Source organism: Chiloscyllium plagiosum, chromosome 40 (assembly GCF_004010195.1).
Source record: "Chiloscyllium plagiosum isolate BGI_BamShark_2017 chromosome 40, ASM401019v2, whole genome shotgun sequence".
Classification (NCBI taxonomy): domain Eukaryota; kingdom Metazoa; phylum Chordata; class Chondrichthyes; order Orectolobiformes; family Hemiscylliidae; genus Chiloscyllium; species Chiloscyllium plagiosum.
The window spans coordinates 11078728-11092343 of NC_057749.1; the positions used below are offsets into that span (position 1 = coordinate 11078728).

General features: G+C 40.3%; 1 protein-coding gene across 4 annotated transcripts in view; it reads right to left on the bottom strand.

Moving 5' to 3' along the window:
• Positions 1 to 13616, bottom strand: part of LOC122542505 (leucine-rich repeat-containing protein 49) — a 271158-nt gene that overhangs the window by 134662 nt on the left and 122880 nt on the right. For all 4 annotated transcript variants that reach the window (XM_043680302.1, XM_043680301.1, XM_043680305.1 and 1 more), the window contains 2 exons: positions 3960 to 4026; positions 2111 to 2254 (listed from right to left, as the gene is read on the bottom strand). In XM_043680302.1, the coding sequence (XP_043536237.1) occupies positions 2111 to 2254; positions 3960 to 4026 (211 nt within the window). The remainder of the gene's footprint in view (positions 1 to 2110; positions 2255 to 3959; positions 4027 to 13616) is intronic.

A 13616-nucleotide genomic window follows, 5' to 3' on the forward strand; every position in this document is an offset into this window, starting at 1 on the left:
GGTGCCAGGATGGGAGGGTGGGTTGTAGGGGGTCGTGGACCTGACCAGGTTGTCACGAAGTGAACGGTCTTTGCGGAAGGCGGAAAGGTGTGGGGAGGGAAATATATCCCTGGTGGTGGTGGGGTCTGTTTGGAGGTGGTGGAAATGTCGGCGGATGATTTGGTTTATGCGAAGGTTGGTAGGGTGGAAGGTGAGCACCAGGAGCGTTCTGTCCTTGTTATGGTTGGAGGGGTGGGGTCTGAGGGCGGAGGTGCGGGATGTGGACGAGATGCATTGGAGGGCATCTTTAACCACGTGGGAAGGGAAATTGCGGTCTCTAAAGAAGGAGGCCATCTGATGTGTTCTGTGGTAGAACTGGTCCTCTTGGGAGCAGATACGGCGGAGGCGGAGGAATTGGTAATACGGGATGGCATTTTTGCAAGAGGTAGGGTGGGAAGAGGTGTAATCCATCCATTTTGTGGAGGTGCCAGAGTTGAACTGGGATGGATAAGGTCAGAAGTCACATGACACCAAGTTGTAGTCCAACAGGTTTATTTGAAATCACAATTTGAATTTTCATCTGATGAAGGAACAGCACTCTGATTTCAAATAAATCTGGTGGACTATAACCTGGTGCCATGTGACTTCTGACCTTGTCCTTCACCCAAAGACAGAGCACTAAGCAGAAAAATATTATGATTTTTTTTCCAAAGCTTATTCCTATAATTTTTCAATGAGTTTTACTTTATAGGGTCAAGCCACTGTGAGATGTGAACAAATTTAAGACAGTTTTTCAGTTATTTGTCACTGTGTTTTCCTTTTTTTGGCATCGAGTGCACTTCCAGGCAATAACTGGGTTGCATAGGGGCCTTTTTAGCTACAGTTCATTCTCCTATAATATGCGTTTTGTTAATGCAAATTCACTGTAACGCAATTGATGAGTTGGGAACACTAAAGTGCAAACTTTTAAAACATGTGCTGACTGTAACGTGATTACATCGCCAACATTTTAAGAGCTTTTTTTAAAGCACGACTTTTCCATAACACAGAGCTGTACATTATAGAAGAACTACCTGTATCTCAAAACTCTTCCTAATACAAATTTATGGAGAGACCTCCTATGATTCAACTCATCATAATTTTACTGTTGGTTGAGGCAAGGAACATTCCAGACAAAATTAACTTAGGTCAGAAAGTAGAGAACAATTGTGTGAAAGATAAACTCAGTAAATCGATCACCTGGAACATAGAATATTGAGGTCAGTGATAGACACTGTGATATGGAAGGAATATTGGAAATACAAAAAGTCATCGGATTCAAAACATTAACTCTATTTCTCTCTCCACAGAAGTTGCCAGACCTGCTGAGTTTCTGCTTCTATATCAGTAACATGATTGGCTCCAGAGTATAGCAACCAGAAAAAAGTGGCGGAATATCTTATAGGAAGAATATATGAGTGAAGAGAAAAGAGATGGTCATATGCAAAAGCCTATGTGTTAGGAATACCAAGCAGAAAAATTAAGTTGACCCTGTGGAAGGTTGCAAGTAACATAATGAACATCATTCAAATGAAGAATAATTCAAGTACTACGACACTGTTCCTCTTTGGAGGTGGAAAGCAAATTGTCTTATAGAAATTTAAATGGGGATGTGAGAATAAGGAAATTATCTTTATGGGAATTGTTTTTAGAAAAGTACAGCACAGAACTGCCCTTTGGCCCACAATGTTGTAACGAGGTTTAGTCCTAATATAAAAGATAATAAGTTAACCTACGCACCCCCAAATCACTGCTATCCACGTGCATGTCCAGCAGTCGCTAAATGTCCCTAAAGACTCTGCTTCCACCACCACCGCTGGCAATGCATTCCATGCATTCACAACTCTGCGTAAAGAACCTACCTCTATACCTTTCTGCTAATATCTTAAAACTATGACCCCTCGTACCAGTCAATCCTGCCCTGGGGAAAAGTCTATAGCTATTGACTCTATCTATTCCTCTCATTATCTTGTATATCTCAACAACCAAAGATAATGTATGAAAATTTCATACTCTTAATAAAGAGCGCTGGCAAATGTAATCCATGATTCCTTTATGTTCAGTATTTTAGGAAAACCAAAAGTAAATTTACCACAGATTCAATGCGATTCCGTCTGAGATTTAGTTCTGTCAGTGAATCAAGACCACTCATGTTTTCAACATGAACGATGAAATTACCCGCAAGGTTAAGCACTCGAAGTTCAGTTAAATGATTGATATTTTCCATCCTACAGATCTGTAAACAAAGACAAAGACAATCTTAATATTAACACTGATTTTTACATTTTGCAAAAATATTTAAAACTGAAAGTAAAATGCTTGCTTTTCCACAGAAAGAAAAATGTGAAACATTATAAAAGAAACCAGAACCATTGGTGCATTGCCAATCTGAAAATGTAAAAAAACTGAACATGAAAACAATCACAAGAGTTGGTTTTTCAATCCCGTATCTTATTTCAAAACTGATCAGATTACTCAACGTGCTATGAATTCATGTTCATTAATTCAGGTCTAACTTGGAAGCAGAATCATTAGGGAAATATAAGTGACTGCTGGACAGGCACATAGAAAGCAGTGAGTTAAGGGGTGCGTAGGTTAAGTTATTATATTTTACATTAGGATTAAACCTCGGCACAACATCGTGGGCCAAATGGCCTGTTCTGTGCTGTACTTTTCTATATTCTATGTTAAACAATGGTGTGTATAATACAAGACAAAACAAAGCTCTTAGTCCTTAATGAAACATCTCAATATTCTAGCAGGTATCAAACTTTCAAAGGCATCCATCAGGCCAGGCCCAAAGGTAACAGACTTTAAGTTTACTTGATTCCTCATAAAGTCAATCAGCCAAAAATCAATTTTCCACTTACAGCATTGGCTTTTCCACATAGGAATCAACCTCTGCATAAAGAGGTTGTATCTCAACAGACTCTCTGAAAAGCAATCACTTTTTTCGCTATTTCACTGATCAAATTGAATACCTGTGAACTTGCACCATTATACTTGCTGCCGAAAAGAATCTATTATTTCTCATGTCCATGCTAGCCTCAGCAACACCCCCAACAGGAAACAAACTCATGCGCAGAGGACATCCAGTTGTACTTTACTAATATCCTTCTTAACTCTTCTGTTATTGCTAAATTATCAAATTACAGAAATGTTCTCCTGTTGAAGTAATTGGTTTTAGTCTTCACATCAAATGCTGTTCACAAGTTCTATTCAACTCTTCTCCACTGGCAACAGTTTGAGACTAAACCAAACTGTTTGTCACCTTAGTGCCATATCTGATACACAAGGCGAATGAGGCCTAACCTCCCCCGACACACCATCACTTTGTCCATTTGCAATTATGTAACAATTGCCTGTCTTCATCCCTGTCTCAGCCCAACTGCTGCCAAAAGCCTCATTAAGATCTTTGTTAACTGTAGACTTGATAATTCCAATGCATTCCTATCTAGACTCCCATATTCCACTCCCATAACCTCATCTCAAACTCTGCTGCCCATGTCCGAACTCATAACAAGTTCTGATCACTTAACAATCTCACAATTTGTATTGGCTTGCAGTAAAGCGATGTCTTGATTCTAAAATTCTCTTTCTTATTTTCAAATTCCTATCTCTGTAGTCTCTTCCAACTCCACAGCCCTCTAAGATATATGGACTAACCAGGTTCTGGCCTGTTATGCACTCCAAATTATAATTGCTGCACATTCAAGGCTGTGCCTTCAAGAACCAAAGCTGAAGTCCCCTCCGTTAAGCTCTCTATCTTGTTTTCCTCGTTCTAAGGCATTTCCTGAAACCACTTCTTTGGTTGTCTTACTTAATATCTTCTTACATGGCTAGCAATCATATTTTGCTCACTAATGATCCTGTGAAGCACTATGGGACATGTTATTGCATTAAATATGAACTTTCGCTCAATAATGACACTTGTACCATACCTGATTTGCATGCAGGTCCAAAACATCAAGATCAGTGAGACTCTCCAGATTAGAAATGTTCTTGATTCTGTAGTACAACAGAAACAAATTTAGAAATCATTTTCCAGGGAAAATTGAGAAAATACAAACTCCACACATTTCCATTAGACACAATTATAGAGAATTTTACAGCTTTCTACCCCTCTTCGGCTGAAGCACTGATTCTTATTGGTGTTCGGTCCTTGTTGCTAGTTACCCTTTAGCGTCAACCTTATATGCCAATGCAGTGAAAACAATTTGCATCATTGACAGATCAGCTAAGAAACTCCAGGAGATTCTGAACAGTTCAGAATGGAGAAAAAAAGCAACTCAAGTTGTCCAAGCTACAACAGAACCAGAAATACACCCAGCAAGGTAACTCACCAGATAGACAAGTTCAACGTGGAGTAATAGCACAATTTACTACATTAAAGGCAGTAAATAAAACATACAGTAACTGTTATTCACTGCTTCCCTGAAGCCTAAGAAGCTGACAGTTTTTGACTTTATCGCAAGATAGTCTAAGCAAAGAGCAATCACTACATCATATATTAACTACCCTGAAATATGAAACTGGATATAGGAAGGTAGAACTTTACAGAAGATCACAAAGATGGGCATCAGATAGAGTGGTAGATAGAGATAGAAATTGTGACTGAAGTGCTCGTTTAAGAAGGACTCCACTTCAAAGGATACTGGCACTAGTGCTGAGACAGGAAGAAACTGTACCTAATGGATGTTCTCCTGAACTAGGATAGGAACCATTTCCCAGCAAAAAAGATGAAAGGATAGTGGCATTGGTTTTAAATTAATATGTAGGAATTAACAGGAAACATCAGCATTCTAACTTAACAAATGACGATTATGCCAATTTTGAACTCTGCCTCTAAAGTGAATCAAGGCAGAATCATTGAATATTTTTCGACATAAGTGCACAGATTCTTGTTGTGCAGGGAATCAAAGGTTATTGGAGTAAATGGGATGTGGAATTCAAAACACAAACAAATCAGCCATGATCTTATCAAACTGCGGAACTGGTTTGAAGGGTCGAATGACCTACTTCTGATCCTAACTCATGTAGGATTTATTTGCTGACAACAACAGTTCAAACAATCCAACAACTGTACACATGCACACACCTGTGTAGTACTGTGCAGATTTTCAAAAATTAAAATTCCATTTTAATTTAAACTTCATTTAATTACTCTTAGATGTCACTTCAGTCATCTTTCGGTATTTAATACTTTCAAAAAGTATAGTTATGAGAGGTATCACTGCTGGTATGTATGCCCCTGGGTGTCAGCAAGGGGAACCATTCACATTTATGCAAATTAATAAAGGAAATTAATGGTGGGATAAAAATTTTCAATAGCAGTGAGCAGTATTCTTAACAAAACTGGGGTGCTGAATACAACCACGTTTTGGGAGGAACCACATATAGAGGGAAGCAGTGGCAATGTCACTGGACCAGTAATCCAGAGGACATGGGTTCAAATCCCACCATGGAGCTACTAATATCTGAATTCAATTAATATATCTGCAATTCAAAGCTTGTCCAAATGATGATCATGAAACTAGTAAAATACTATATGGTTTATTAACGCCTTTAGGCCAAGCTTACCTGGTCTGGTCTACACATATCTCCAGACTCACAGCAATGTGATTGACTATTACATCCTTTGAAATGGCCCAGCAGTCCACTCAGTTGAACTGAACTACTACAAAGTCTAAGAAAAGGCATGAAGCTGAATGGACCATCCAGCATCAACCTAAGCAGCGAAAGCAATAACAGTAAAATTAGCCCTGTCAAACTTGCAAAGCCCTCCTCACTAACACCTGGGAGGTTGTACAATCTCTTAAGGTAAACTTGCAGGTTGAGCTAGTAGTTAGGAAGGCAAATCCAATGTTGCCATTCATCTCAAGAGGACTAGAATATAAAAGCAAGGATATACTTTTGAGGCTTTATAAGGCTCTGGTGAGACCACATTTAGAGTATAGTCAGCAATTTTGGGACCCATACCTCAGGAAAGACAACTGGCTGTGGAGCAGGTCTAGAGGGGTTCACAAGAATGACCCCAGAAATGAAAAGGCTTAACATATGAGGAATGTTTGAAGACTCTGGGACTATACTCGATGGAGTTTGGAAGGATCACAGAATACTGAATGGCCTTGCCAGAGTGGACATTGGGAAGGTGTTTCCATTGGCAGGAGAGATGAGGACCAGAGGGCACAGCCTTAGGGTAAAGGGAAGACCCTTTAGAATGGAGATAAGGAGAAACTTCTTTAGCCAGAGAGTGGTAAATCTGTGGAATTCATTTCCACAGAAGGTTATGGAGGCCAGGTCATTGAGTATATTTAAAATGGAGATAGATAAGTTCTTGACTGCCAAGGAGATCAAAGGTTACAGGGAGAAAGTGGGAAAATGGGGTTGAGAAACCTATCAGCCATGACTGAATGGCAGAGCAGACTCGATGGGCCGAATGGCCTAATTTCTGCTCCTATGCCATATGGTCTAAGTTGGGAGAGCCACCCGATAAACTTGTCAAGCAACAGCATGGCATAGCCATATTCATGGAAACATACCCTACAGGCACCACAGTGTTTTGCCCCACTAGCAAGCCAAGCTTACCAGAATTGGTGGAACAGTGTTATCCATTCATGAGGTAGTTGCATTGGGAATCCTCAACATTGACTCCAGACCTCATGAAGTCTAGAAACCTCCTGCTGATTTCACACTTATAGTACCCATACAATTGTAATCCTCCGCGTTGAATACTAATTGTAAGAAACACAAAGGGTGGCAATGAAAGGGAATAAAGTCCCCAGCCAGGGTACAATGTCTATCAGTAGTGAGGTTTCAGCAGCACCACTATTGGCTAAACTGTTCAAGTCCTAAAGGATACAGGCTGCTCGACTGGATCTTTAGCAGCTGGAGAAGGAACCAACAAGAGGGAGAAACGTACATGATGTGTCCTCACAAATCTAACTGTCAGAGAAGCATCTGTCCGTGACAATATCGGCAGGTCTGAACACCAAACAGTTCTTGTAGAGACAAATTCCATTCTTCACATTGAGGATATCTTCAGTGTCATGTGGTACTGTCATCATGCTAAATGCAATGGGTTTTGCTCTAGCAACTCAAAACGGAGCAACCACGAGGCACTATGGGCCATCAGCAGCAGCAGCAGAATTGCATCTCAATCATAATCTGCAATTGCAGGGCCCACTACCATTTCCATTCTAATGTTACAAACAAGCCAGGTGGAATGACTCTGGTTCAATGAAGAGTGCAAGAAGTAGCAGCACTAAAAGCAACACCGGATTACTTATAGAGTGATAGAGTCATACAGTATGGAAACAGACCCTTCAAAACGCTAGACTGGGCAAGCGATTCTGTAACAACAGATTATATATAAGGTTTGTAGCCTTGCTGCAAAATTTTATGAATGGTGGCGGACAATTAAACAACAAACTGGAAAAGAAGACACAACAAATATCTCCATCCTGGAAGATGAGGAGCCCAAAACTTCAATAAGAAGACAAGGCTGAAACATACGCATCCATCGTCAGTCAGATGTGCCAAAGGGATGATCCAGATCAGCCTCTATTGAGGTCCCGATCATCACAGAAACCAGATTTCAGTCAATTTAATTCACTCCATATAATATCAGAAAGGGCATGAAGGCACTGGACAAAGGCAAGGCAACTGACTCTCACAACAATCCTACGACTGTACTGAAGACTTGATTCCAAAACTAACCATGCCCATGTCAAGCTGTTCCATTACAGAAACAACATTGACATCTACCCAAAAACATGGAAATTTGTTGGGGTGAGTCCTGTTCACAAAAAGAGGGACAAATCCAAATCAGCCAATTGTCATCCGATCAGTCTACCCTCCATCATCAGCAAAGTGATGGAAGTGCCAATTGGTGATGCTCAGTTTGGTTTCTTCTCAGGGCCATGTAGCTTCTGATCTCATTCCAGCCTTGGGCCAAACATTGAAAAAAGAGCAGTACATCAGATATGAAATGAGAGTGACTGCCCTCAACAAGGCAGCATTAGACTGAGTGAAGTATCAAGGAGCCCTAACAGAACTGGAATTAATGAGAATCCAAGGAAAAGCTCTGCACTTGCACAAGAATCATGCCTAGAATAAAGTAAGCTAGGCAATCATCTCAGTCTCAGGACATCTCTACAGGAGCTTCTCAGGGGGAGTGAGCTAGGCCCATCTACTTTCAGCTGCTTCATCAATGACCTTCCAACATCATAACGTCAGAAGTGGAGATGTTTGCTGATGACTGCACAATATTCAACATCATTTGTGACTCGGAGAAAATGAGGACTGCAGAAGCTGGAGATCAGAGTTGAAGAGTATGCTGCTGGAAAAGCACAGGCGGTCACGCAGCATCCAATGAACGGGAGAATCGATATTTCGAGCATAAGCCCATCATCAGGAATTTCATGCTCCCTGACTGGCTGTGCTTTTCCAGCATGAAGGGCTTATGCTTGTCGATTCTCCTGCTCCTTGGATGCTGCCTGACCTGCTGTGCTTTTCCAACACCACACTCTTCAACCATTCATGACTCCTCAAACACTCAAGCAGACAATTCTCAAATACAACAGAACTGAACAATATCAAAGTCTGGACTGACAAACGACAAATACCTTGCATGGCACACAAGGGCCAAGCAATGATCACTGTTTTGCTGGAAAACACAACATCTGCAGTCCTCACTTTCCCCAAGCAATGATCACCTTTAACAAGAGAGCATCTAATCATTGCCCCTTGACATTCAACAACAACGGAATCCCCCATCAAAATTCTCATGATTACTATTGCCCAGACACTGAAGTGGAAAAAAACACAAATACTGTAGCTACAAGAGCAGGTCAGAAGCTAGGAATTCTGCAGTGTGAGACTCAACTCCTGCCTCCCAAAGCCTGTATGCCACTGTCAAGGCATAAAGCAGGACTGAAATGGAATACTCTCCATTTTTATGAACAAATGAAGATCTAACAATACTCAAGGAGTTTGAAATAATTCAGAGCAAAGCAGCTTGCTTGATTGACACCTAATGCACCACAACGAGCGTCCCCTTCATCAATAGTGAACAGTTTCAGAGTCACTGAACAAAGTTGGGACTGAGGATGTTTGCCATGCTGTTGGGAAAGTTTTTAACTAATTCTACAAGAGTATGGGAATGGGGATACAATATTGACAAATGATACTGCACCAGGATGCTAAGAGAGACAAATGTCATTAAAATTGAGAATAGTAATTGGCAACCCCACACCGCTTGTGAAAAGCATAAAAGATGGTGGGAGTTTTTCGTGCATTTGTCACCCAATTATAAGATTCCACCATTTGTTTCTCTCTCCACAGATACCATCTGGTTCATTAATGTCCTTTAGGGGAGGAAACTGTCTCCTTACCTGGTCTGGCCTCCATGTGACTTCACACCAATAACAATGTGGTTAACTCTTAACTGCCTTCTGGGCAATTAGGGATGAGGAATAAATGTTGGCCTCGCCAGCGATGCCCACATCGCATGCATGAATGAAAAAATTAATAGGCAGAGTCAGGTGATGGGAGAAAGTAATAAAGTCTAAATCAGGGTTGCATTTCATGTATGTGAATGCAGGGAGAACAGTTAATAAAACTGGGGAGTTCCAGGCACAGATTACAATTATGGTTGCAGGAACAGAGACTCAGCTGAAGAAAGGACTGGTTTGCATATTAAATATTCCTGATTATAAGGTGCTCAAAAAAGATAAGAAAGGGGAAAAAGATGGGTTGACATTGTAGGTTAAGGACAGCAACTGGAGAAAGAAGATGCTTCACAGTGTGCAAGGACAGAATCAATTTGGCAAGAACAAAGGAATAAAAAGTGTACAATTACATTGCCTGTGTAATCAATAGATCACCAATTAGTGGAAAGGTGGAGGGAACAAGTGTTCAATGAAGTTACAGAAAGCTGTAAGCATCATAAAGTATTCATAATAGGGGACATTAATACCCACATATAGAGTGGGATAGTGGTGATATAAGGGGCAGTGAGCAGTAAGTGTTCCTAGATTGTGTACAGGAGAACTTCCTATAACAATTTGTGTCATATTAAACAAGAAGGGAGGCACTGCTAGACCTGGTTCTTGGGGATAAGGGTCACCAAGTAGGATAAGTCACAAGATGGGAAAACATTTGGGAGTTTTTGCCTATTGAATTTGGCTCTCTTCTACTTGATTAGGAGCTATGCCATTTTATAATGATCTCTAACTCCCAAATGTTTTCCCATCTTGTGACTTATCCTACTTGGTGACCCTTATCCCCAAGAACCAGGTCTAGCAGTGCCTCCCTTCTTGTTTAATATGACACAAATTGCTATAGGAAGTTCTCCTGTACACAATCTAGGAACACTTACTGCAGGATAGACTGGAACCAAGGGTATCAGGAAAACAATATCTGAGCAATGCTACCTTCAAAGAAAAGATGGTCCGGGCAAACTCAAGGTGTATTCCTGCAAAACAGAAAAGGTAGGATAAACTAATTCTGAACTTGCTGCATGAAAAAAAGAGTACAGAAAATAATTATGGAAAATCGGTGCTAATGGCAGATGTCAGATTGTAAATACTTTTGAGAACTAAGTTAAATACAGAAGGTTGAAAAGGAGTATGTGAGAAGCAAAGATAGATTATGAAAAAATAGCAGCAAATGTAAAAGGAAATCACAAAGTATTCTATGAGCATATAAACAATAAAAAGAGTGGTAAAAGGAAAAGTGGGCTGAACAGGAAGTAACAGGGGGATTTACAAATGGAAAGCAAGAAGCCATGGCTGGGGTGTTAAGTTAATATTTTGCATCTGCTGTTATCTACAAAGTAGATGCTGCCCAGGGCATGGTGACAGAGGACAACACTCAATCACTAGAAGACTTTAAAATTTATAAGGAGGTAGTTTCCATAAGTTCTGACAAGATTACAGTGCTTGTCCACAAATCCCTGAAAGTGACGATACAGGTCATTAGGAGAGTTAAGAAGGCATACTAGATGCTTGCGCTTATCAGTCAAGTTATAGAATTGAAGAGCAGGGAGATTTTGATGGAGCTACTCTGTCGGAAGGATGTGATTGCACTGGGTGGGTGCACAGGAGATTTGCAAGGATGTTACCAGGGATGGATTAAGGTTAGAATTTCAGCTAAGAAGAGGGGTTGGATAAGCTTGAGTTATTTTCTTTGGAGCTGAGAAAGGTTAGGTGGTCCTGATTGAGGTGTATAAAATTTTGAGAGGAATCAACAGGGTGAATAGAAAGCAGCTGTTTCTCTAAATCAAAGGGTGGAATAACAAGAGGGGGACATACTTTTAAAGCGAAGTGAATCTCTTCATATTCTGTATTATCATGGTAATGATCCATGTAGAGACAAATAAAATTGTGAGCGCAAAAAACAAAAAGATTTAAAAATAAATAGCTGGGTTCAGGTCTCATTAGAGATTGCACATAAATTGATTAATGGGAAACATGGGTGATTCATGGTGGTGAATAATAGATGAAAATTATCACAGGTAATTTTGGTAGAGAAAATAAATCTGTTCAGGTGTAAGAGCACTTCTGGATGTAAAAAAGAGCTAGGTTCAGGGGTCTGTGGCAGAGTTGTAGTGTGATTTTGAGCCAGACGGCCTGGACTAAAGTTGCACATGTTCCAGAGGTGTGCCTTAACATCCCTGAAGAAGTTGATTTAAGAAAAAAAAGTGCTGTGTTCTCTGACCCAACAGGCTTTGCATGTAAATTGATAATTTAGTAGTAACACAGATGATTTGACTTTGCGACAAGGATAAAGGGAAAACACAATACAGGTGACTTGGTGTAGGGAAAAAAAGAACATTGAAAGCACTTTTAAATATTTTTTAAAAATCTACGTTCAAGGAGGGGTTCATGTAACAATGGTAATGCCCATACCTCTGGCCTAGAAGATCAATGTTCAAATCCCACATGCCTAAAAGTTGTGTCATTACATATCTGAACAAGCTGATTAAAATGATAGGCGCTTGTGGTGCCTGATTTCTAGGCTAGGGGGCTTGGGTTCAGGTACCACCTGCTCTACAGGTGTATAATAATATCTCTGAACAGGCTGATTGCAAAATAACTAAAGGTCTTGCTGTAAATCTCATTTATAGCCACTCAAATTGTTCCCAAGAAGATGCTCCCCTTTCTTTTATCCCTTTGCTTACGCCTTTTCCAGCTTTGCAGTGGGATTCAATGCCATCACCTCTCATAAAGATTGTGGTACTGACCGGATGCAGGAAGAACTTTTCCCCTGGTTGAGGAGTCTAGAACCAGGGGTGACACTCTCAGGATGAAAGGTAGGTAATTTATGACTGAGATGAGGAAAAATATCCTCATTTCAGGTTTAGTGAACTAATAGAATTTTTTTAAAAGAGCTTGATTCTAGGGATTTTGTGGTGTGGTGGCAGTGTCCTTACCTTTGGATCAGGAGATCCAAGTTCAAGTGCCACTTGCTCCAGAGGTACATAATAACATATTTCAATCCAGGTTTATTTAAAAAATTAAACATTAAAAGAGATGGGTTCTTGTAGGGCTTGTGTAGAGATGTGATAGTGTTCCTACCTCTGACCCAGGGGGCCAAGGTTCAAGACTCAGCTAACTCCCGAGGTATGTAAAACACGTCTGAATAGGTTAATTAGAAAATAAATCGCAACTGCTGAGTCAGAAGGTCAGGGTTCAAGTTCCACCTGCTCCAGTGGTGTCATAACACAACTGAACGGGTTAATTAAAACTATTAAGAGTTGGGTTAAAACCATAGGAAATAGGAATAGAAGGTAGTCCATTCAGCCACTCAAATCTGCTCTGTGGTTCAATAGGATCCAACATTTTTCATATCCACTTTCCTGCCCTTACCCCATAACCCTTGATTCCCTGATTGATCTTAGTAAGTCCCTTGTACTTCCCCCTTTGTCCAATTCTATAATGTAAGTTTAGCTATCTGGTTGGGATTGTAACAGTGCAATGTTGTTTCTAGATGGTGGTACTTAGATAAAATACCTAACTGGTTACTTGTCAAGCATACAGAAGCCTTGACAATAAAAATGCTCCATAAATGAAATAGAAGTGGAGTGATTGAACGGTGTCAGCTAAGTGGATACTATAGAATATGAGTTCCCTGAATGGGGCTGTTAAGCTGGTCTAATCAGGGAATCCTAGTTGACAGATGTAAACAGGAGTGTCAAGAAAAAAAAGAGAGAAAAAAAGGCTTCAGAGGTTCTGTTCACTCTAAGAGCTGGCTCTGAAAAAAAAAGAAAAAACAAATAAACAGGAGTGTCAATGGTTCTGCACAATCTACGATTGGCTCTGTGCTAGTTGGGTCAGTGCCATGCATTAAGCGTACATAAATAAAGGTTTACTAGGTGACGGGACACCGGCCTATGCGGAGTTATTTCAGGAAGCATTAGTCCCTGTTTTGGTTGTGAAACAGTTTACATATCTTCTTAACTGAAGGTCCTTTAACAGTTAGTTAGGCTTGTGTTATAGAGATTTTCAACTACTTCTGACTCCTTATCAAGTCCCCTAAACAAACCATATCTAGTCCAGTTACCTATCCAGTAGTACAGCTTAGAGCAGCACTTC